Here is a 23,707-nt window from a genome sequence, read left to right as displayed (position 1 = left end):
AGCAGCAAGTCTCCTTGGGAACTCAGTGACTGGGCTCTCGAGAAGGAACGAGAAAGCAGCAGCGTCCACTCACTGATCCAGAGTGGGGCCCAGAGCTCTACAGGGCCCAGCTCTAGAGCGTCCCTGCCTCAAGGGCTTTAAACTCTCAAAGAGACACGCGAAGTTCCAGCTGTGGCTGGCGAGCTGGCGAAGGGGCTCATTGACCACTGGAGCCTATTACTGGCAGGCCAATGGGGGAAGGAGTCCTTGGCAGGGGAAGGCTGGCACTGGGTGCTTTGACCAGTCCATACCCCAAGGACAGCATGGAAGGTGTCAGGGTCAGTCTTGGCTTGTGCATCACATGCAGACTCGCTCACAGCTGAGTAACAGCAGCACCTTGAAGGGGTGATTCCCCCCATACACACACACTCCGTCCAGCATAGCAATGCTGCTAAAACCTTCCCGTGTAGACCCGGGTTCCCTCAGGAGATGGGATCCTGGCTACTCCTGGTGAGCAGGGCTGCACATTAGGAGGCATTAGCTGCCCCCGCTCTCTTTGCAGTCTGGAATTGATCACTTGGGATCAGTTCGGCTTCTCTGGCAGAAATGATACACGCCTTGGATTCACAGCAGCTTTCATTACTGACCATCAACAAAACAGCCTCTCCCCTCAACTGTCCCCAGAGCACGCAGGAAAGGTCTGCCCAGGCCATCTAGTCTCTCTCTCTCTCTCTCGCTGGACAGTGATCCCTCCCCATGGCTGAGGAGCAATGGGGCCAGGAAGTGGGGGGAGGGGGTCACTGTCCAGGGAGCTGCTCCCCGTTCTCCCAGCACTTGTGTATACTGATGCATAGGCACCGATTCTGTGGAGCACCCGCTAGATTGGCAGCGCCGCCACACTGCTGATTGGTGGCTCAGGGAGCGCTGGGTGGGTGGGGGCCTTGGGGACGGGATGGAGTGGGGCAGAAAGAGGCAGATTGAGGGCAGATAAAAGTCAGCGTCTATGTCTGGACCCTCCTGCACCCAAACACCCCCCCCCCCGAGTCTCTCCCCCTTGCACCCAGAACTGCCAACACACTGAGCCTCACCCCCTGCACCCAGACACCTCCTCCCCCCACAGTGCAGGGCTTCCTGCTGCTGGGGGAGGTTTCTGACCCAGCTCTGGCTGCTTCGTGCAGGGGAGAAGAAGGGGGAGCTCTGACTCTGTTGTCATCGTCCTCCTCTTCCCTACCCACCCAGGACTAACGCCCCTGGGCAGCCAGGGCATCCCCAAACCACTCTCCCCCAGCAGCCTGAACAAAGGCACCTACATTGCTGGGGAGGGGTGAGTAAGCCCTGGTGCAGTGGCTTTTTGCTTCCCCACAAAAACCATTTTTCTGCAGCAAAGCAAAGAGAAGCTGCGTGGGAATGTTTCTGCACACGCGCAGTGGTGCACAATTCCCCCTGCAATAGTTATTTTAACAAATAAAATATGCAGAATGTTTTTAATTTTTGGTGCAGAATTCCCCCCAAGGCTCTGTGTGGTGCAATCTCGGTGCGGGCAGCTTGGTGGGGGGAAGAAGGGGGAGGATCTGGATACGCAGCAAGTCACTGGGGGGTTCTGGGTGCAGGGGGAATAGCACTCTCCAGGGGAGTCTAGGTAAAGGTGGTTAGGGCTCAGTGGGAGAGGGGAATCTGGGTGCTGGGGGAGTGGGGCATGGTGGTGTGTGGGTCAGGATGCAGCTGGTTGAGATCAGTGGGGTGGGGATTTAGCTGTGCAGAGCTCTTGATGCAGGGGCTGAGGCTCTGGGGGAGTGGGTGGGCTCCTGATGCAGGAGGAGTTTCCAGGTGCAGAGTGGGTGAGGCTTGGCAGGGGGTCCAGATACACTGGGTGTTGGGTAGACAGAGAGAGGAGCTTGCCCTATAGTAACCCATCTCCCTGCGGCTGAGGAGCAATGGGGCCAGTAGTGGGGGGAGGAGTCCCTGTATAGGGAGCTGCTCCCTATCTGCCCAACTCCCACAAAGCTGGATGCCCTCCCCCAAGCCTCACCTCCTGTTGCCAAGCCCGCTCACAGTAAGCAGATTTTGGCTTCTTTCTTCGTGTCATTGTTCTATTAGGCTATTGTGGATATATTTAGCTTGCTGCTTGTTTTGGAGCTTTCCCGGGGGTGGGGCTTCCTCTTTTTTTGTTTTTAAATATTCCACCAGAGAGCATGATTGACTTTTGGCCATCCAGCCCCCTTCTCTGTGTCTGAGCACACTGCTAAAAAGAGCTTAAAGGGTTGCTTTCACTTTGATTTTTCCTTCCCCCCCGACAGGACTAATGCCCCTAGGTGGCCAGGGCACCCCCAGACTCCCCCTTGCCCTTCCCCCACAGTGATGTACCTCTCTCCCGGCTGCTCTGGATGCCTGAACACACGCAGCCACGCTGCTGGGGAGGGGTAAGCACTGGTGCAGCTTCTTTTTGCTTCCCCACAAAAACCATTTTTCTGCAGCAAAGCAAAGAGAAGCTGCGCAGGGACGTGTTTCTGCACACACACAGTGGTGCACAATTCCCCCGGGAGTAACAGCTGTGAGGAATCCCTTCCTTTGAGGTTCTGTTGGTGCTTGTGGAGGGTGGTCTCACTGGGCCAGCTGGCTGAAGTAGGTACCGGCTTCCAGGAGTAAGGCTTTGGCATAAACCCGGAGGGTGTAGAAGAAGGTGACAATGTCCTGAGTGCTGAAGATGGTGTCAGCCAACACAAACACGAGCGAGGGGGGGATGAAGCCACTGCTGTACTCCACCATCCAGGTGCCGGCACTCCACTGGACAGCCATGGCCTCTCCGGATTTCTGCACTATGATGTCCCCTGAGGCAGAAAGACAAACACAGCACTGGCTGTTATTTTGAATGCGAGGACAACATTGGTTCCAGAGCGCCTCTCTCAGTAGGTCTGTAGAGACAGCACACAGTGCTCTTTGTGGGCCTGATCCTGCAGGTGGTGAGCACCCTTGTCATAACATTTTTTCCCAGATCTGGACCTTAGTGTCCAAAATATGGGTGTTAGCATGAAAACGTCCAAGCTTAGTTACCAGCTTGGACCTGGTATCGCTGCCACCAGCTAGGAATTATACAGTGCCTAGCTCACTGTGGTCTCCCCAAAACCTTCCCTGGGGGACCCCCAGACTCAGATGCCTTGAGTCTTACAACAAAGGGAAATAATCCCCTCCCCTTGTTTCCTTGTTACTTCCTCCCAGGCTCCCCTCCCTGGACGACCCTAGGCGATTCCCTGCTTCCAGTCCTGGAAACACAAGTACCGAGAGATCTAACTCTCTTCCCCCTCACCCAGAGGGTATGCAAAGTCAGGCTTAGTAAATCTAACACAAAGATTTTTCCCCCTGACTTCTTCCTCCCACCAATTCCCTGGTGAGCTGCAGACTCAATTCCCTGGAGTCCCCACTAAAGAAAAAACTCCAACAAGTCTTAAAAAGAAAGCTTTATATAAAAAGAAAGAAAAAGGACATAAAATGGTCTCTGTATCACGGTGACAATATACAGGGTCAATTGCTTAAAGGAAAAAAATGAATAAACAGCCTTATCCAAAAGCAATACAATTTAAAACATTCCAGCAACTACACACATGTAAATACAAAAGAAAACAATATAAACCTATTGTCTTACTATCCTTGTACTTACGACTTGGAAACAGAAGTTTAGAAAGCCTGGAGATAGAAAAATCACTCTCAGAGCCGAGAGGGTCACCGAACCAAGACAAAGAACAAAGAACTCACACCCAAAACTTCCCTCCATCTAGAGTTGAAAAAGTTTTGTTTCCTGATTGGTCCTCTGGTCAGGTGTTTTTTGTTACCCCTTTCCAGGTGAAAGAGACATTAACCCTTAGCTATCTGTTTATGACAGCCCTCCACTGAGCAGCCCAGGACAAAGGGCACGGGAGGCCTCAGCACCACACTGGAGAACTGCCAGACCAAGGGCAGGGCAGCTCATCCAGAAGCCTGTCCCTGACAAGGCCCAGTACCAGCTGCTTCCAAGGAAGATGCAAGGACGTCCCCTAGTGGAAAATAATGCAACAGCCTTCTCACAGGGGCAGTTTCCTCCTGACACACAGCTCCTGCTCTGAACCAGGGGGCTTTATAACCCTCTCCATTTTCTTCCAATCCCACCTGATGGGAGTGGAGATGTGCTTGTTACCCATCAGCGTGCACGCTTTCCTTGAATCCTGCTCGCCTCTTGGCCTCCATAACTAGAGGTGTGGTGTTCTGCAGGCTAATCTGCTGTGCCTGTATGTTCCCCCGTGTCCTGGGGCTAGAGCTAACAAGGCTCTCGTTACCTGGTCCAATCGCTGCATGAAAAGCCCAAGGTGACCAGCCCTGCAAAGGCAGCCACCCAGGCGCGAGTGTGTGGGGCTGACACCGACAGTGCCACACGCACCTGGGTAATAGATTTCACTTCTGGTTGTCCCCTCCTTCCACTGCCTGAAGGTCCCTGAGATGATGGCGTAGTAAATGTCAGTCCAGTACCGACCTGCGAGAGAGGCACACAGCATGAAATCTGAGCGATAGGGCAAGACAGCTCACTGCGAATGCCCGACGAGCCATGAGGATTGCTCTGTGCGTTAGCTCAGCTGTCACAGAACAAGCCTTAAACATCAGCAGGCTTCAACACCCATATGGGTAGGGAGGGTGGTTTACACTATTCCCAGTGCCTAGAGTTGCTAGTTTCAATCTTGGACCAATGTCAAAGAGCCCTGATAGGGCCATGGGCCAAGCGCAGGACCTTGCGACACATCCCAGCTTTCTGGGTCTTAGTGGAATTGGGGTGCTCCTATCTCTGGCAGCCCAGATATCTCAAGCCACATCATTCCCACACCAGGCATTTCTCACCGCTGGAGCTCCCCCCGCAATTTCAGAGTTTGGCAGCCAAGCCCTCACTAGCCACCAGGGGGGAAGACCCACCACTCGCTGTTTGGAAGCTGGGAGGCTAATCTGTAAAAAACAGTGTGCTGGGTTTCTGGCTGCAGCTGCAGCTGCTGTTGAGAGGCCAGCTGCATAAACCCCTTTGAAACTGAGGGAAAGAGCAAAGTGAGATGGGAACCTCAACATTGTCACTCTGAAGTCCTGTTGCTCAGGACCTGCCTGGGCTAGAAGCCTCGAGGGGAGCAGTACAGGTTTCACAGGGCTGCTCTGAGACACGATGCCTGCCCACAATTTTGCAGGCCTGGTTCAGTGCCCTCTGAAGTCCATGGAAAGACTCCCCATGGCTTGGGGCTGAATCACATTGGTTAACCCCCATCGTCAGACTTGGCAAGGGTTTGTGGGTGCTGCAGCCAAGGCCGCTCATGCTCATATGCCCTGCGGCGCTGAGGCTAGGAGAAGAGAAGGCAGGCTCGGCTCGGCTCCCACAAGCAGCGATTTGGCAACCCTCCACCCCCGACCCAGCCACTCTTGTGGGCAAGGCACTGGCATGTTCTACACATAGGGGACAGCATGGAGAAGGGGGCGGGAAGTGGCAGCACATGGGTGGGTGGGCTCCTGTCCTTGGCAGGGCCCATGGGGACACAAGCAGCCAGATCTAAGCTGTGGGAGGAAGGTCCTGGAGACCTGGATATTAGGGCCTCCCCCTCCTGCATCCCTCCTGCCTGTTCTCATGCTAACACAGGGGGAAACAAGCTGCACCCACAGGGAAAAGCTTCTACTTGCTGAACAGATTAAGCTGGTTTGTGGCTGCTGAATATTAATATGCATGAAACTACACCAAGCCTGCTCCTGGACCCACCGAGAGACATATTGGCCTAAAGGACCAGGCACTGGGCTGGCACTCAGGAGACCTGGGGTCCATTCTCACCTCAGCGGCCCCCTCTGTGCTTCTTTTTCCCTATCTGTACATTGTGAAGAGCAGCACGGATCCTCCCCTCTTTGTAAAGCGTGTGGATGGAGAGTGCGAGACCAGAGCTAGACATTACCGCCACCCCCGGGAGCGAAGATGCTTGTGTTGTGCTCATACATCGTACAGTGCAGGATTTAGCCCCTTTTAATCCTGCTAGCCAGTTACCCTGGTTTGTTGCCCTCTCTGCCTTTTGGGAGAGGCTGCTGTTACCTGAGTCAGTCAACAGGACACAGGGGCTTAAACACAGGCAGCTACCAGAGACCACTCATGGGACTATTCAATGGTCAGAAAACCCTGAGCCCACCTCGGAGGGACCTACAGTAAATACAGCCATCTGGCCAAGACACACAAGCATGAGGATAACCACCTCCTTGCCTTATTCTTGGCTGCTTCTCTCCACTGCTTGCAGTGCCCAGTGGGTGACAGGGCCAGGGCTGCACAGACAGGAAGCGGCATCTGGAGAGGCTAGTTCTTAGCTCCAGGGAACAAAGTTCCTGATACTTCCGCTCTCCTGGTTCTCCAAGACCTTCCAGGTCTCTTTGCACTTGGCTAGTGGCATCTCCTCCCCTCTCAATTAACTAGCATGTCATTGTTAAGGTGCAGAGCTGTGCGCACACAACAGCACACCTCTGTGGGCACTAGCCTTGAGCAGGTGCGGCCAGGCTGACTCATGGTCCCCAGACCATCAGCACGAGCAACAGCCAATGGGCAGTACAAGGTGAAGGGACAGCGCTGCTGAGCACATTGACGTCCAGCCCTGCTTCTGCTCTGGTGAGGATCAAAGTGCATCTCAGCGCTACCTGGCTGGGACTTGCAGCTCCCCCTGCCCAGACACCTGCTGTCCCCCTGATGGTTTACCACAGGAAATCAAAGGCAGCAGCCCCCCAAACCAAGCCTCAATGCTTGAATGTAGCTGAGCCCTGCTTACCCGAGTGCCCCCCGGTGTCGACGGCCGTCCCGAAGAGCAGCACGTACTCGGTGAGCGAAGCGTGGAGCAGGCACATGGAGCCCATCCACCCGCCCGCGTTGACAAACACCCACTGCAGGTCCTCGTCCGGCAGGATGTGGCCTGGGTGCTTCTTCCGCAGCTCCACGATGATCTTGGAGAAGGCCTGCTCATGGTCCAAGCCTGCAGCACCAACAAACCCAGGCAAAGTCAGCACCGCGCAGGAAGCCCACGGCCCCACCCATAGCCTGACCACCTTCCCGGTTCTCACCAGGACGAGCCACCGAACCCGGAATGGGGACCCTGACGTCATCCAGGGAATCAGGCAGTAGAGATGGGATCTAACATGCTCCCCCCTCCACCCCAGCTATTTTCTGCTACTCCCCTGCCCAGCTCCTGCCCCGTGGGTCCCCCCGAGGCCCCGCCCCATGGGTCCCCCCGAAACCCCCCAAGTCCCTGCCCCGTGGGTCCCCCCGAAGCCCCCCAAGTCCCTGTCCCGTGGGTCCCCCCGAGGCCCCGCCCCATGGGTCCCCCCGAGACCCCCCGAGGCCCCGCCCCATGGGTCCCCCCGAAGCCCCCCAAGTCCCTGTCCCGTGGGTCCCCCCAAGTCGCTGCCTCGTAGATCCCCCCACGGGCCCCGCCCCGCCCGAACTGACCCGCGTGGTGCCGGCCGAGCTCCGCGATCTCCTCGGGCCGGAACTCGAAGGGGCGGGAGGCGACCCAGCTCCGCAGCCCCTGGGCCAGCAGCGCCAGGCCCAGCAGCGCCAGCCCGGCCCGCAGCGCCCGCGGCCCCAGCGCCCACATCCCGCGCGCGCGCCCGCCGAGCCTCGCGGGGGAGGGCAGCGCCCGCTCCGCGCCGGCCAATGGGAGCGCTCGGGGCTCAGCGCGCCGGCCAATCGCAGCCCGCAGGGGTTCGGCATGGGGGCGGGGCAAGCGGGCGTTAGCCTGGAATGACAGACCAGGGGGCGGGGCCGAGCCGAAACTTGCCCAGAGTGACAGAGAAGTGGGAGGGGCTGAGCGGGCACTGGCACAGAGTGACAGAGAAGTGGGATGGGCGGAGCGGGCACTGGCACAGAGTGACAGACCAGGGGGCGGGGCCAAGCCTGCACTGGCCTGGAGCGACAGACCAGGGGGAGGGGCTGAGCGGGCACTGGCCTGGAGTGACAGAGAAGTGGGAGGGGGGATGAGCGGGCACTGGCACAGAGTGACAGACCAGGGGGAGGGGCTGAGCGGGCACTGGCCTGGAGTGACAGACCAGGGGGCAGAGTGGAGCGGGCACTGGCCTGGAGTGACAGAGAAGTGGGAGGGGGGATGAGCGGGCACTGGCACAGAGTGACAGACCAGGGGGAGGGGCGGAGCGGGCACTGGCTTGGAGTGACAGAGAAGTGGGAGGGGGCTGAGCAGGCACTGGCACAGAGTGACAGACCAGGGGGATGGGCTGAGCGGGCACTGGCACAGAGTGACAGACCAGGGGGATGGGCTGAGTGGGCACTGGCCTGGAATGACAGAGGGGGGAGGGGTGGAGCGGGCACTGCCCTGGAATGACAGATGGGGGGAAGGGTGGAGGGGGCACTGGCCTGGAGTGACAGACCAGGGGGAGGGGCTAAGCAGGCACTGGCCTGGAGCGACACCCTTACTTCTCCCCTGCTGCCTGCACAGCGGGGCCCTCAGTCTGCAGCCGTTACTCTCCAGCCGCTCAGCTCTGAAGGCAGCAGCGTAGAAGTAAGGGTGCTATGGAACGGTATGGCCACCCTTACTTTTGCACTGTTGCTGGCACTGGCAGAGTGCTGCCTTCAGAGATGGGTGCCAGTCAACACAGCTGTGAAGGCAGCACAGAAGTAAGGGTGGCAATACCGTGACCACCTGCAATTCCCTTTTGGGTCAGGACCTCCAATCTGAGAAATGCTGGTCTCCCCCCGTGAACGCTGTATAGTATAGGGTACAAGCCCACAAAAGACCAGGTTTCACTGTCTGTGATGCGTTTTTCATGGCCTTGAATTTGGTAGGGCCCTAGACATAGGACAGGGGCTGCTCCCCTCCCTAGCTGCTGTGCCCACAAACAGCCTGGCAGCTCCTTTGTGAAGATCAGCCTCCAGCAATAGCATGATTGGCTCTGCAGCAAAGCCCTGTGGAGTGTTCCAAGACCCTACGCTGTCGTGTGGTGGAAGAAGGCTTAGAGCAGTGACAGTCCCAGGACACATCCCCGCCCGCCTTGCGACACAGTCCGCCCCACACAGAAAATGGCAAAAAGATCAGGGCAACCCACCCGGCCGGCCCGGAGAACAAGTGGAGCCCAACTCAGACGATCCTCCCCACATTTCAAAACAATTGGAGTGATGGGGGGGGGGGGCTGCTTGGCCACAATTACGTGTTTTTGTGTAGGTCCTAGAGAAAGGTTCCAGTGCATGCCTTTTCTTTCCAGGAGGGTGTTTCAATAGATTTGTTCAACTGGCTAAGAGTCACCTCCATGGGAGAGGGAGCCATGAAGACAAAAAGCTACTTCCCATCCAGGCAGCGTCTGTGAGGAAAGTGATATTTAGGCCCACAGGCTTGGCGTCAAAAAGTTCACTCTAAATCTCATGCCCACTGGGAAATGTCAGTCCCCTGCATCACCGCCTACAAGCACAAAAATAGACCTCTGTGAAGAGAAGCTGCAGCTTGATGAGCCCCATGCTCACGGAGGAGTGACTGGCCGGCGCGTTTCATTAGTGCCCAGGTTAGCAAGGCTGGCATTCAGGAAGAGAACTGGGGGTGGCAGAACAGGGCTACAATGGAGGAGGAGAACAAGCTCTATTAATTCAGTCTCTGTGTAAATTAGTAATAACAACAAATCTACTGGGAAAAAAGCATCATGAGTTTTCCCTGTTGGACAGCTGAACAATCCAGCTCTCGCCATTGCCTGGGGGAATCGCTGTTGTCTCGGGATTGGGAAATCAAAGGTGATGTGAAAGCCCTTGGCACTTGATAGAAAAGGCCCAAACTTTCACAGGCTTAGGCCTGTATTTTTCTCTGCTTCTCAGGCCTGTATCATCTTCTCTTTTCCTGGCTTCAGTTCAAAGATGGGCCTAGGGATTTAAATAACAAACAAAATCTAAAAATCAAGAACAGGACATGTATCTAGTCTCACATTTAACCGTGTCAGCTATTCACTAATTAGTCCGCTTGGCACAAAAGTATATGCAGCTGTTTTCTCATGTATTCTCAAAGATACTTAATATCAAAGGTCAAGGTATGTACCTTACACTCCCTTCAAAATGATGAATGTATCCGCAACAGATGTATCCTATATCCCCCTCCCCATAATAATCCATGTATTCTGTATGACCTGTTATCTATAGGTCAATATCATGACGTATACTAAAGTTGTTTACTACTGATTATAAAAGGGGCTCATGTCCCCCATGTAAGGTGTGTTCTTCTCTGGCATTAGTCGGGAAAAAACACCCGCTCAGCTGAACGAAAATAAAGGTGTGGTACCCGTCTTCTTGTTCTCCGTGCCTCCTTGGTGTAATTAGGTAAGCTCCAGGGGGAAACGGGCCCTATTTGGCCAACAATTTGGCGACTCCGCCGGGACTTCTCTCCCTGTAGAGGGCGCTGACCGGCGACTGAGGGCGATTCCGAGGAGTGGCCACCTCGAGCTGTTGGTTCGCTCGGGCCTCGGGGCGTTGTGATCGGTCGGGGCGGCCGCGTCCTCTCTAAAGAGAATTCCTAACGACACGGAGGCGAGACGGTGCCAGAAGGAGGGGAAGGTCCAACAGCCGGACGCGGCCACTCCGGGTGGTAAGTGCGTTTTACCTCTTGGGTTTAAAGGATATAACGCCCCCGCAGTGTGGTTGGACCTTATAAGTGATCCTAGTGTGGACGGATATTGTGGGTGTTTAAAGGTTATGCTAACTAAGTCGGCAATCGTTGATGAATAATTCCACTAATTTCACAAGCCCGTGGGCTGTACTAGATAACTATTGGGACATAGAACAGCCCCAGGGCTTGTTTCTGTTTCTGGGGGGAGTATTGCTTTTCTTCCTATTAATGTTATATTGGAAGCCACAACTGTGATAACCAGGTCTAGGACTTAAACCGACTCTAGCCGCCCTGAGACTCCTGCGAGGGGAAACCCCGTGACCAGGATATCTCAATCGCAAGGGGGGTCGGTCGAACCCGTGACCAGGTTTCGTTACATATAAGCAAAATGGGGTCCGGCCAAAGCAGTTATGCTGGGACGCCCTTAGAATGTATGTTGAATAATTGGAAGGCGTTTAGACGCCAGGCTGATTATGGAACACCATTATGTAAGGATGATTTGATAAAATTCTGTACCATAGAATGGCCAACATTCGGGGTGGAGTGGCCCGCTGGGGGAACACTAAAATTAAAAACTGTGCAAGCTGTGCATAACGTTGTAACTAGGGACGGACACTGGGACCAGTATCCCTGTATAGATATCTGGCAGGATCTTACAGCTAATCCCCCCCCCTGGTTGCGAGAATGTAGAGCCCAAGCCATTAGGGCCTTAATGGCTCGGACTCCGGGCCAGCGTCAGGGTCGCCCCCCCGTGAAAAAGCCCTGCCCACCAGCTGTAATTCCTACCGCCCCTGATCCTATGCCCCCTCCTCCAGTGTATCCTGGCCTTCCAGTTTCTCCGGCACAACAACCTCCTCCCTCGGTATTGGCTACCCCAGAAAGCAGTTCCCCTCCCCGTGAGTCAGTAACCCCAGACACAGGAGACAGTAGCGGGGAGAACTGCAGTAGTCAGGAAATCGGTACCCCATCTACAGACTCCAAGGACACCCCGATAGCCCACCGCACGAGGAGCTGTACTAAAATCGAATGGCAAGTAGTAGGTACTCCAGGAAATACAAAATTTGCTATCACCAAGAGCCCCGAGGTAAATAAGACCGCAGCCGAGACAGTCCCGGTGCGTGAACTGCCCCTAAGGGAAACTGTGGGTCCTGATGGTGACCTCACTATGATATATGTTCCTTTCACCACAAGTGACCTTTATAATTGGAAGCACCAAAACCCCTCCTTTTCAGAGGACCCCGCCCCGTTAACAGCAGTTTTCGAGACTCTGGTTTCGGCCCATAACCCTACTTGGGGTGACATGAAAATCGCCCTTAATACCCTACTAACTGCAGAAGAAAGGTGCTTGGTCTTCTCCAAAGCTAAGGAGGCACTGGTGGCAGGAGGAGAGGACGCAGCTAACATACCCGACGTGCTCCCTGAGACTGCGCCCAATTGGCCACATACTGTTGACGTGGGTCGGGATCTCCATCGCAGATATGCCTTAGCTATAGTACAAGGGATGAAACGCTGTATTAGGAAGACCCCAAATTGGGCTAAGCTGTATAATATTAGACAGGAAAAGAATGAGAACCCAGCCGCTTTCTACGAGCGTCTGTGTAACACTTGTAAAAGATACACAGACCTAGACCCAGAGGATGTTAATGGAAAGCGAGTACTCATTCCCCTTTTCATCGGGCAGTCCTATGAGGACATTCGGAAAAAGCTACAGAAGATAGAAGGAGCATCGGGTAAAAATATAGAGGAGCTTTTGGAGATTGCATTAAAAGTTTATGATCGCAGGGATGATGAGGAACGGAAGAAGGGGGCCCGCCTACTGGCAATGGCCCTAAAGGGGGAGAGTGGGAAAGGGGGGGGCAGCGTGAAGGGACGAACAGGATTACAAGAGAAGGGAAGAAGCTCCCGTTTGGGACGAAATCAGTGTGCCATCTGTAAGGAAGAGGGGCACTGGAAGAATGAGTGCCCCCAGCGACATAACAGGAGGGAGGGAAGCAGGAATAGGATCCCACCTGTGCCCGTTTTCTATAACGAGGCACACGATGAATCGGCTGTATAGGGAGGCCGAGGGACCCAGCGGCCCCTCCTAGCGGCGCAACCCGCTGGCCTGGATCCCACGGTAATAATTGAGGTAGGGGGCCGCCCAATTGAAGCCCTGACTGACACAGGAGCCGCCCTTAGCTTGCTTCCCCTTGCAGAGGCTCCCCGGGGAAGGGCAAAAGGATGTGCTGTAGTCCAAGGGATAGAAGGGCAAAGTATAAAATTGGAAAAATCCCTTCCTCTCCTAGTAAAAGTAGGAGACTGCCATATATCCCACCAATTCGTTTGTAGCCCCTCCTGTCCCATTGCGCTGCTAGGACGAGATCTGCTTACTAAACTGCAGGCAGAAATCTCGTTCAACAATAATGGGACTTTGGAGGTTAGGCTTCCTAAACAGCAAATTTCTAATTATCAAATGGCCCTTTTAAACGTTAAAAATCCTCCCCCGGCACAGCCGGAGAGTGAGAAGAACCAACTGCCAGGGGTTAATTCTGAGGTCTGGGCTGAGAGGGGAGGTTTTGCTCGGGCCCGCAACGCTTTGCCAGTACACATCTCCCTTAAGGAGGGAAGCCGCCCAGTCCGAATCCGACAATACCCCCTTAAGTTAACCACTCAGATTGGACTTAAACCTTTAATACAAAAGTTTTTGCAGTGCGGGTGGTTAAGGGAAGGCACCTCTCCATACAATACTCCAATAATGGGAGTGCCTAAACCTAATGGACAATATCGATTGGTCCAAGACCTGAGGCAAGTTAATAAGTTAGTAGAAGCCCCCTATCCCGTTGTTCCAAATCCCCATACTATCTTAAGCCAGGTCCCCAAAAGTCACGGGTGGTTCTCTGTGATAGATTTAAAAGACGCTTTCTTTTCCATACCCCTTAATCAAGAGTCTCAGAAACTGTTTGCCTTCGAGTGGGAAGATCCAGATACCCATTATAAGGCTCAATATCTCTGGACTGTTGTTCCCCAGGGACTGACTTGTGCCCCCGAGATTTTCGGCAGCCAGCTAAAAAGAGACCTGGCCCCGTTCCTAGCTGAACATCCCTTATGTAACATAGTTCAGTACTGTGATGATTTACTCCTAAGTACTGAAACAGAAACAGCTTGTAAGGAACATACGATAGAACTCCTTAACTTTCTTGGGGCCCAGGGGTACAAGGTTTCTAAGGAAAAAGCTCAACTGGTTAAACAACAGGTTACTTTTCTTGGATATCATCTTCGTCAGGGACATCGTAGCTTAGGCAAAGATAGGATCCAGGCTATACTCGAAAGCCCTCAACCTCGAAATCCCAGAGAGCTAAGGGCTTTCTTGGGGTTGACTGGTTTTTGCCGGCTTTGGATCCCTGACTACGGGGGGAAAGCTAAACCACTATACGAGTCCCTCACTAAGGAGGGTCTCCTAAACTGGGAATGGACCAAGGAAAAAGAAAAAGCATTTCAAGAGCTTAAAGAAGCCCTAGTTCAGCCTCCCGCTTTGGCTCTCCCAGATCCCCGGAAACCGTTCACTCTATATGTTCATGAAAGGAGAGGGGTGGCCTCCGGGGTTCTGTGCCAGAGATCGGGACCAGCCTGGCGACCTGTGGGTTATTACTCTAAGGTTTTGGACCCGGTCGCCAAGGGCTGGCCAGCCTGTTTACGGGCCGTGGCTGCAACCGCTCTCCTTGTACAAGAAGCTGAGAAATTGACCTTGGGTGGGGATACTGAGGTGGTGGTACCCCATGGAATACCCCAGGTATTAGGAACAGGAGCCGGGGAAAAACATTTAAACCCCAGCCGGCATACTAGATATGAGGTGGGACTTTTGTTGGCCCCGAACCTAACCTTTAAAACCGTTAGTTCTCTCAATCCAGCTACCTTACTGCCAGATTCCCAAGTCCCTTATGGGGCTAGCCCCACCCACGACTGTGTTGAGGTCTTACAACAAGAAACTAAACCCCGCCCTGACCTTTCAGATTTACCCTGGCCCAACCCCGATATTGAGATCTATGTAGATGGATCCAGTTATGTAAAAGAAGGAAAGCGGTTTACAGGAGCAGCTGTCATAGTTAAAGAAGGAGAAGTGTACAAATTCAAGCTGAGCCCCAACCTATCTGCCCAGGCGGCGGAACTGGTGGCTCTTATTGAGGCTCTCCGGATGGGAACTGGAAAGATTATTAATATATATAGTGACAGTCGTTATGCGTACATGGTGGTGCATGCCCACGGAACCCTATGGAAAAAAAGGGGTTTCATTACGGCCTCAGGCCAGAAGATAGCCCATGGGGCCCTTATTAAGTCACTACTTGAAGCCCTGATGCTTCCCCTCCGGGTTGCAGTAATACACGTGCGTGCACATGGGAGGGCCCCTGAGACTGAACAACGAAAATATAATCGATTAGCTGATCAAGCTGCCAAAGAAGCCGCACAAGAAGGAGCTATATGGCTTCTCTGGGTTCAAGATACAGAAGCCAAAACCCCTGCTCCCCATTATACAGTAGAGGAAGTGTCTTACGCCCAAGCTGCAGGGGCCCAATTAACTCCCACTGGGTGGTGGAAGTTGCCGGGAGGGGAGATTTTTGTGCCTAGACCAGTACTTCAGGAGATTCTCCAATCACTACATAAGGAAGGACATTTGGGCTCAGGAGCCATGGTTGACCTAATCACCCGATCCATACGGGGAATAGGTGCACATATGGAAGCCCAAAGAATTGTAAATAACTGCTCTATTTGTCAGCGAACGAACCAAAAGGGGTGCGGTCCACCTGCCCCAATGGGAGGTCGGCCTTGGGCTGCTTATCCTTTTCAAAGATGGCAAGTGGACTTTGCTGAGGTCCCCCTTTGTAGGGGTTATAAGTACCTGCTTGTCTTTGTTGATCAATTTACTGGATGGGTGGAGTGTTACCCCACACGGCATTGTCAGGCACGAGCCGTGACTAAAGCTCTGTTACATGAAATTCTTCCCCGCTTCCACCTCCCGGAGGTGATTGAATCGGACCGGGGAAGTCATTTTATCTCCCAAGTGGTTCAACAAGTGTCACGAGCCCTTGGGATCCAATGGAAATTGCACACGCCCTGGAGACCACAAAGTTCGGGCCAAGTGGAAAGAATGAATAGGACTCTTAAAGACACTCTCACAAAACTATGCACAGAATCTGGGCTAAAGTGGCCTGATGCTTTACCACTTGCCCTTACTCGCATTCGGAGGGCCCCGCGCAAGGGTTTAAAACTTTCACCCTTCGAACTAGTCTTTGGGTTCCCTCCCCGAGTACTTATCCCGGGATATCGAGAGGATACAAACTGGGAAGTAGGGAAGGACTCTTTATGGAAACAGGTTTCTGCGCTGCAATCTGTTTTGTTACAGTTACACCGATACGCAGCACCTTTCCAGACTCTTCCTTTGGAACAACCGGTGCATTCCTTCCAGATCGGCGATCAGGTCCTCGTTAAAAAGCGGAAGCGGGATCCACTCACACCACGGTGGGACGGTCCGCACACTGTATCGCTCATCAGTCAGGCAGCTGTTAAGGTTCTTGGGAGCGACAAGTGGACGCATCATTCCCGAGTAAAGCGGTTCCTGAACCCTGATTCAGAAGACAGCCAAGCTGAAGAGGACATCAGCCCTCTGTTCTCTCCGGCTCCGAAAGCCCGGAGAGACACAGGCGAAAACTCTACCTGGGAATACCAAGGATTGGAAGGACTGAAAGGGCTGTTTGAAAGACAAAAATAATGAAACCATCCGTTGTATTTCTGGTCTGTATGCTCGCTTATGCGTATAATTGGGAAAATAGGTTTCTGCAATTAGGGGAATTAATAGCAGATTCTTTTAACCTTACTAATTGCTGGGTATGTGGCGGTCCGGGAGAATTAAATAAATGGCCTTGGGTGGCTCAGCCAGTACAGCCTAAGTGGTGGTTAAGTAGCTTAAGCGTAGTACATAAGGGAACGGGAAGGTGGACTGAGAACCAGGGTCCCTGGCGACTCTATTCTGCTGGAATAGGTGTCTTTTGCCTTAATCGAACAAGACGTGAAGGAAAATATATGGGGGAAAGCAAATGTAAATGGACCCTATCTTTGGGCTTTGATTGCTGGGATCCCCACTGTCACCCATATGACTGTTTAAAGTACCAAGGACAATGGAACCTTACCCATGTAAAGCTAACTAATAATAGCTGGGTGAAGTGTTCCTACTGGAATCACAAAGGTGATGGCTGTAAAGCAGTTGGATTAGACGGGTACTTTGATGCCCTCTTTCTAAGCTGCCAGCGAGACAATTCCACTAACAAAAATCATGTGGTACGATGGTATCAATGGGCATGGCAACACCTTAACGGGACCCGAGTTACCCATTTTCGACAGTTCTGGGCTAGTACCAATAACCCAAAATTTGGTTGTAACTGTGTATGGAAGGCAGGAGCAGGAGCATGGAAATGCGACTACTGTAACCCTAATGTAGACCACTTTCTGGGGGGACCTATAGAATCAGGCAACGCTCTCTATTATGAAGAGCCGGGCCCCGCCGATTCTCCCGAGACCTGGGATGGCCCCTTTGCTAATGGAATATGGGCGTTAAAGGGTCACTATTGGATCTGTGGTTCTTATGCCTATCGTAGATTGCCTCCAAATTGGTCAGGAATATGTTACATAGAATATATTAGACCTTTATTCTTTCTTTTACCTCAAGCTCAAGGAAATAAATTGGGAATTAAAGTTTATGATGATTTGCTCAGAGAAAAACGATCTCTAGACTCCACTTTAACGGCCAAAAGTTCCCAAAATTGGGGAGCTCAAGAGTGGCCCCCTGAAAGAATTATTAAACATTATGGACCGGCCACTTGGAATCCCAGCGAACTGGTAACCGGGGCCAAAGAACCTATTTATAATCTAAATCGAATTATTAGGCTCCAAGCTATTTTAGAAATAGTAACTAATCAAACAGCCGCAGCGCTAGATCTCTTGGCCGATCAATCAACTCAAATGAGGCATGCAATTCTTCAGCATCATATAGCTCTTGACTATTTGTTAGCGAAGGAAGGGGGACTCTGTGCAAAATTAAATAAATCTAACTGCTGCCTACAAATAAATGATAATGGCCAGGCAGTAAAGCAGTTAACCAAAGAAATGAGAAAAATAACCCATGTCCCAGTACAAACCTGGAACGGTTGGGACACGGATTGGTTTACCTCCTGGCTACCACAATGGGGATGGTTGCGAAAGGGTTTCCCCCTCTTTATCCTCTCTATTACTGTCCTATTAACCATTGTTTGCTTTGCTCCATGCTTAATTGCAACGATTCGTAAGCTGGTTGGTCAAGTTACATACCAGCAAATGATGATATTGTTTAAACCTGAAAACACTGAGGCGCAAGGCCCATAAGCTCTTAAAATGTTTTTAAGGGGGGAAAACTTGATAGAAAAGGCCCAAACTTTCACAGGCTTAGGCCTGTATCATCTTCTCTTTTCCTGGCTTCAGTTCAAAGATGGGCCTAGGGATTTAAATAACAAACAAAATCTAAAAATCAAGAACAGGACATGTATCTAGTCTCACATTTAACCGTGTCAGCTATTCACTAATTAGTCCGCTTGGCACAAAAGTATATGCAGCTGTTTTCTCATGTATTCTCAAAGATACTTAATATCAAAGGTCAAGGTATGTACCTTACACTCCCTTCAAAATGATGAATGTATCCGCAACAGATGTATCCTATATCCCCCTCCCCATAATAATCCATGTATTCTGTATGACCTGTTATCTATAGGTCAATATCATGACGTATACTAAAGTTGTTTACTACTGATTATAAAAGGGGCTCATGTCCTCCATGTAAGGTGTGTTCTTCTCTGGCATTAGTCGGGAAAAAACACCCGCTCAGCTGAACGAAAATAAAGGTGTGGTACCCGTCTTCTTGTTCTCCGTGCCTCCTTGGTGTAATTAGGTAAGCTCCAGGGGGAAACGGGCCCTATTTGGCCAACACTCAGCTCTTCAGAGGGTGTAAATCTTCACAGCTCCATGAGAACATGGCCCCTTATTACAACTGTCTGGAAAACCCCTTTCCGAGGGAACAGGCCACCTCCCTTCCGCTCCTCGGAGAGCAGCGGGGGATAACGCTGACCAGAGTAATTGAGGCTTCTAGACAATAGTGAACAGAGGTCATCCCTGGCCCAGAAATGACCCACTGGAGGTGTGAGGGACAGTCTGGATGGGGGAGGGCTCCTGTCCCCAGCTGGTGCTAGGACCTGTATATAGGCGAAAAATGCAGGGTTGGGGGGTGCAGATGAAGCCATGTAAGGGTAGAGAGGGAAAAGTAGGCACAGAAAAATAGCTTCTCCCTGTGCACCTCAGCCCCCACTGTTGACTTTACTGGCCATGTTAACTCCCATTACACCTGCCTGAGAGGACCTAGCTCTGGGCAGAGCTGGCTTCTTTCCTGGACTCACATGGCAGCACGGCTCTGTCTGCAGAATCTCCCCACCTAATGCAGCAAGGGGCCAGCCGCAAGGGGCAGCCTGGATGTTAGAGGAGCAGCAAGTCTCCTTGGGAACTCAGCAAAAAGAACAGGAGTACTTGTGGCACCTTAGAGACAAATTTATTAGAGCATAAGCTTTCGTGGGCTACAGCCCACTTCATTGGATGCATGGAGTGGAAAATACAGTAGGAAGATGTATATACACAGAGGACATGAAAAAATGGGTGTTATATGGCAACACCCATTTTTTCATGTCCTCATGTATACGTATAATGCATCTTCCTACTATATTTTCCACCGCATGTATCCGATGAAGCGGGCTGTAGCCCACGAAAGCTTATGCTCAAATAAATTTGTCTCTAAGGTGCCACAAGTACTCCTGTTCTTTTTGCGGATACAGACTAACATGGCTGCTACTCTTGGGAACTCAGTGACTAGGCTCTTGAGAAGGAATGAGAAAGCAGCAGCGTCCAGTCACTGATCCTAAACGGGGCCCAGAGCTCTACAAGGCCCAGCTCTAGAGCCGGTCCCTGTCTCAAGGGGTTTAAACTCTTAAAGAGACACAGAAAGTTTCAGATGCGTCTGGCGAGCCAGGGAAGGGGCTCATTGACCACTGGAGCCTATTACTGGCAGGCCAATGGGGGAAGGAGTCCTTGGAAGGGGAAGGCTGGCACTGGGTGCTTTGACCGTACACAGAGGAGGGCGTGGAAGGTATCAGGGGTTTGTGTTCCCTTATGCACCACAAGCAGACTCACTCACAGCTGAGTGACGCTAATGTTTTGAAGGGATGACATCCCTCCCACACTCCTTCTAGCAATAGCTGTGCTGCTAAATCCTTCCTGTGTAGCCCATGCCTTTGTGGCAGTTTCCTCAGGAGACAGAACCCTGGCTACTCTGAGCAAGCAGGGCTGCACATAACGAGGTGTTGGCTGCCATTCCACCTTTGTAACCTGGAGCTGATGATTTAGGATTAAGTCTTAGTAAAAGTCAGAGACAGGTCACTGACAATAAGGAAAAATTCACAGAAGCCCATGACCTGTCCCTGACTTTTACTAAAAATATCCATGACAAAATGGGAAGCCTCTGGGCAGCTGCAGGGGCTGGCTGGGAGCTCCAGGGCCCACCACCACCCATGGGGGCTCATAGATCCAGGAGCTCCCACCACCCATGACTTGGAGCTGCGGGATATCCCCTGCCACCTGTGGCAGCCAGGAACTGATGCTGCCTGCAGCAGTGGGCCCCCATAGCGACCAGGGGCTTTGGGGCCCGCACTGCCTCCATGACCAAATCATAGCCTTATGTAGGATCAATTCAGCATTTTCGGCAGAAATGATACAAGCCTTGGATTCACAGCAGTTTTCATTACTGACCACCAACAAAACAACCTTGCCCTTCACTGTCCCTGAAGCATGCAAGAAAGGTCTGCACGGGCCATCTCTTCTCTCTCAAAACAAAATAAATAAATTAAGCCAGATGAGCATGTTTATTCTTGACACTGATAAGAGTGACCCATTCCAGGCCGTACATGTACCGATGGGTGATGACAGTTCAAGGACCAGGAACGAGACACATGCTCTGCAGCTGGCTGGCTCTTGTGGTGATGCTCGTTTGGAAACAGACGTTACTGATGGACTAAAGTGACCAGCATTTGGTCCCTGGACAATATAATGGGGGGAAGCTGTTTCAGATGTACCCAGGCAGGTAGCCCATCCCTAAGCAACCTTCCAGCCCCTGCATATAACACTGCAGCTTAGACTGCTTGCATTGCATGCTGGGACCTGTAGTTTCCAGGGGCCACCCCTTTATAGCAAGAGACCGAAGGTTTGTAAAATACTCCTGAGGGAATTCTGCGCCAAAAAATTTAAAATTCTGCACACAATTTAAAATTCTGCATATTTTATTTCTCAAAATAACACAATATAATCACACCATTATATTGTGTTATTGTGACAAATAAAATGTGCAGCATTTTGTAGAATTTTAAAATTTGTAGGCACAGAATTTTTAATTTTTGGTGCAAAATTCCTTCAAGAATACCAAGGCTGGGTATGGCACAATCTCGGTGTGGGCAGCCTGGGTTGGGGAGGGGATCTGGATGCACAGGAGCTCACTTGGGGTTTTTGGGTGCCGAGTCAATGGGACTCTGCAGGAGAGTCCAGGTGAAGGTGGTTAGGGCGCAGCACGGGGCGAGAGTCTGGGTTGGGACTCAGCGGGGCATCGGAGTGCTGGGGGAGTGGGGTTTGGGGTGGGTACGCATGATGCAGGGGGTGAGGCTCAAGAGGATGGGGGTTTGAGTGCGGGGCACTCTGTGCCTGGGGAGCCCTCTGGGTATGTGGGCTCCAGACACAGGGGGAACTCCAGGTGTGGGTGTGTGTTGGGGGTGAGGCTTGACAGGGAGAACCAGATGCATGGAGGCTGGGCCGATGAGGGAGCAGCTCACCATACAGTGACCCCCTCCCCCCATGGCTGAGAACAGATGAGGCCAGGAAGTGGGTGGAGGGGTCACTGTACAAGGAGTTCCACTCAATTGCCATGCATCTGGAGCCCCTGAACTTCCCCCTCGCTGAGCTGCACCCCCCAGCATTGATGAGCCTCAGCCCTGCACTCAGACACCCCTCACCCCCAAGTCGATCTAAGCTTCCTGTAGCTAGGAGAGGTGTCTGGGCCTTGATCTGACCCAGCCCCAGCTGCTCCGTCCAGGGAAGGGAGAGAGAGAATCTCCTCCTTCCCCTCCCCACCTATGTCCCTGGGCAGCTAAGGCATCACCAGACCCTCTCTCTTTCCCCTACCCCCTGCAGCGACTTACCTCTTCCTCTGGGCTGAACAGAAACGCCTGCACTGCCGGGGAGGGGTGAGCGAGCACTGGTGCAGCTTCTCTTTGCTTCCCCACAGATGCCATTTTTCCACGGGAGAGCAAAAAGCCTGTGGGGGACATCTTTCTCCATGTGCCCAATGACACAGAAATCCCCCAGGAGTAACAGCTGTGAGTCTCTACAGGGAAAGGAGCCCACAGGTTTGGAACAGATGCTTTCCTGCCCCCTAGTCTTCAGTAACGTCCACTTCTCAAATGTCAGTCCATTAGCTAGGGAGACAGCCAGGGCCACGTGGGACAGAGGAATGAGGTATCTCAGACTGGGGAACAGCTATGGGGGCAAATTCCCATAACCATCAGAGGTCAGTTACAAGATACAGTCCACAGGTTGGCTCCACTTGAGCTCTGCCATGTGTGCCCCAGCCCTGGGGCTCGGAGCACACAGAGCCCTTTAGGGGCACAGAGTGCCCAGCAGCAGAGGCACCAGCACCAGGAGGTACAGATACGTGCATAGCCCAGGAGGACAGCGCAATAAGGCTGTCTGTTAAGGCGATGGATGGTGGCTCTCCCCATCACGGGAACAAACAACAAGGCCTCTGGAGAATGTGCACCATGGAAAGGGCCCCTGCCCCAGCCTCTGGTCTTCTTCCCTAATCTCCTCTCATCAGAGCCTTGCAAAGGAGGCAGATTGTACACGCACAAAACATGACACAAGGGCAGGGTGACAGATGCAGACTGCATGGGGCACATCTCTCACACACGCACAAATCACAGGCCTTTCAACACGTAGCACAGCATGTTACTGCAGATAGTACTTGATGCTAGCGTCTAACGGAACACGCCATCTAGTGACAATGGGTATTGGATCACCCCCAGGAGTGAACTCTAAATCAGACAGATTCTATATTAGAAACAGTAACTAGAAGACTAGGTACAGATTACAGGATACACACCAGTATCCTATGTAACCTATACACAGTGCATCTGTCCGTCTGGAAGTCAGACCCAGCCTGCTGTATGTCACTTCCAAGGCTAGACACCAGATTCACACTAGCTGACCCCCATTTACTCCACTGCAGTTACTCTAGGTTCAGCTGGGGACGAGTGAATTGGCCCTATGCTATGTAGACACCTGCCGCTGGACAGGGTTTCTCTCATGTCCAGAGTGTGTGTACGCACAGGATGATCCATGTAACACACACCCGCACAATTGGTTTTTCACAGGCCCCTGGTTTTCGGAGAACATAAGAACAGCTGTATTGGGTCAGACCAAAGGTCCTTCCAGCCCAGTATCCTGTCTGCCGACAGTGGCCAATGCCAGGTGCCCCAGAGGGAGTGAACCTAACAGGTAACGATCAAGTGATCTCTCTCCTGCCATCTATCTCCATCCTCCAACAAACAGAGGCTAGGGACATCATTCCTTACCCATCCTGGCTAATAGCCATTAATGGACTTAACCTCCATTAATTTGTCTAGTTCTCCTTTAAACCCTCTTATAGTCCCAGCCTTCACAACCTCCTCAGGCAAGGAGTTCCACAGGTTAACTTTTCTTTCTTCACTTTCTCAACACCACTAATGATTTTATAGACCTCTATCATATCGCCCCTTAGTCTCCTCTTTTCCAAGCTGAAAAGTCCTGGCATCTTTAAACTCTCCTCATATGGGCCCCATTCCAAACCCCTAATCATTTTAGTTGCCCTTCTCTGAACCTTTTCTAGTTCCAGTATATATTTTTTGAGATGAGACCACCACATCTGTATGCAGTATTCGAGTTGTGGGCGTACCATGGATTTATATAAGGGCAATAATATATTCTCTGTCTTACTC

At 52.3% G+C, this 23,707-nt stretch overlaps 1 protein-coding gene across 1 annotated transcript; it reads right to left on the bottom strand.

Annotated features, from left to right (window-relative positions):
* Positions 1-597: 597 nt before the first annotated feature.
* On the bottom strand, positions 598-23,193 carry LOC115653321 (sigma non-opioid intracellular receptor 1-like). The gene is made up of 4 exons (XM_030566450.1): positions 21,875-23,193; positions 6,771-6,971; positions 4,388-4,480; positions 598-2,807 (listed from the first exon to the last, which is right to left on the bottom strand). The coding sequence occupies exons 1-4, from the start codon at positions 22,011-22,013 to the stop codon at positions 2,581-2,583; spliced, it is 660 nt and encodes a 219-aa protein (XP_030422310.1). The 5' UTR covers positions 22,014-23,193; the 3' UTR covers positions 598-2,580.
* Positions 23,194-23,707: the final 514 nt, after the last annotated feature.

Source organism: Gopherus evgoodei, chromosome 6 (assembly GCF_007399415.2).
Source record: "Gopherus evgoodei ecotype Sinaloan lineage chromosome 6, rGopEvg1_v1.p, whole genome shotgun sequence".
NCBI lineage: Eukaryota > Metazoa > Chordata > Testudines > Testudinidae > Gopherus > Gopherus evgoodei.
The sequence above is the reverse complement of the archived record's forward strand: the minus strand, read 5'-3'. Positions and strand labels throughout refer to the sequence as shown.

What these genes read in the sequence shown, in the direction of transcription:
- LOC115653321 (XM_030566450.1), bottom strand. Translation starts at nt 22,013, where the DNA reads ATGGAGAAAGATGTCCCCCACAGGCTTTTTGCTCTCCCGTGGAAAAAT. An exon ending in TGTTCAGCCCAGAGGAAGAG is followed by an intron (nt 6,972 to 21,874) that starts GTAAGTCGCTGC and finishes TTGGTGCTGCAG; the next exon opens with GCTTGGACCATGAGCAGGCC. An exon ending in CGACACCGGGGGGCACTCGG is followed by an intron (nt 4,481 to 6,770) that starts GTAAGCAGGGCT and finishes CCTCTCTCGCAG; the next exon opens with GTCGGTACTGGACTGACATT.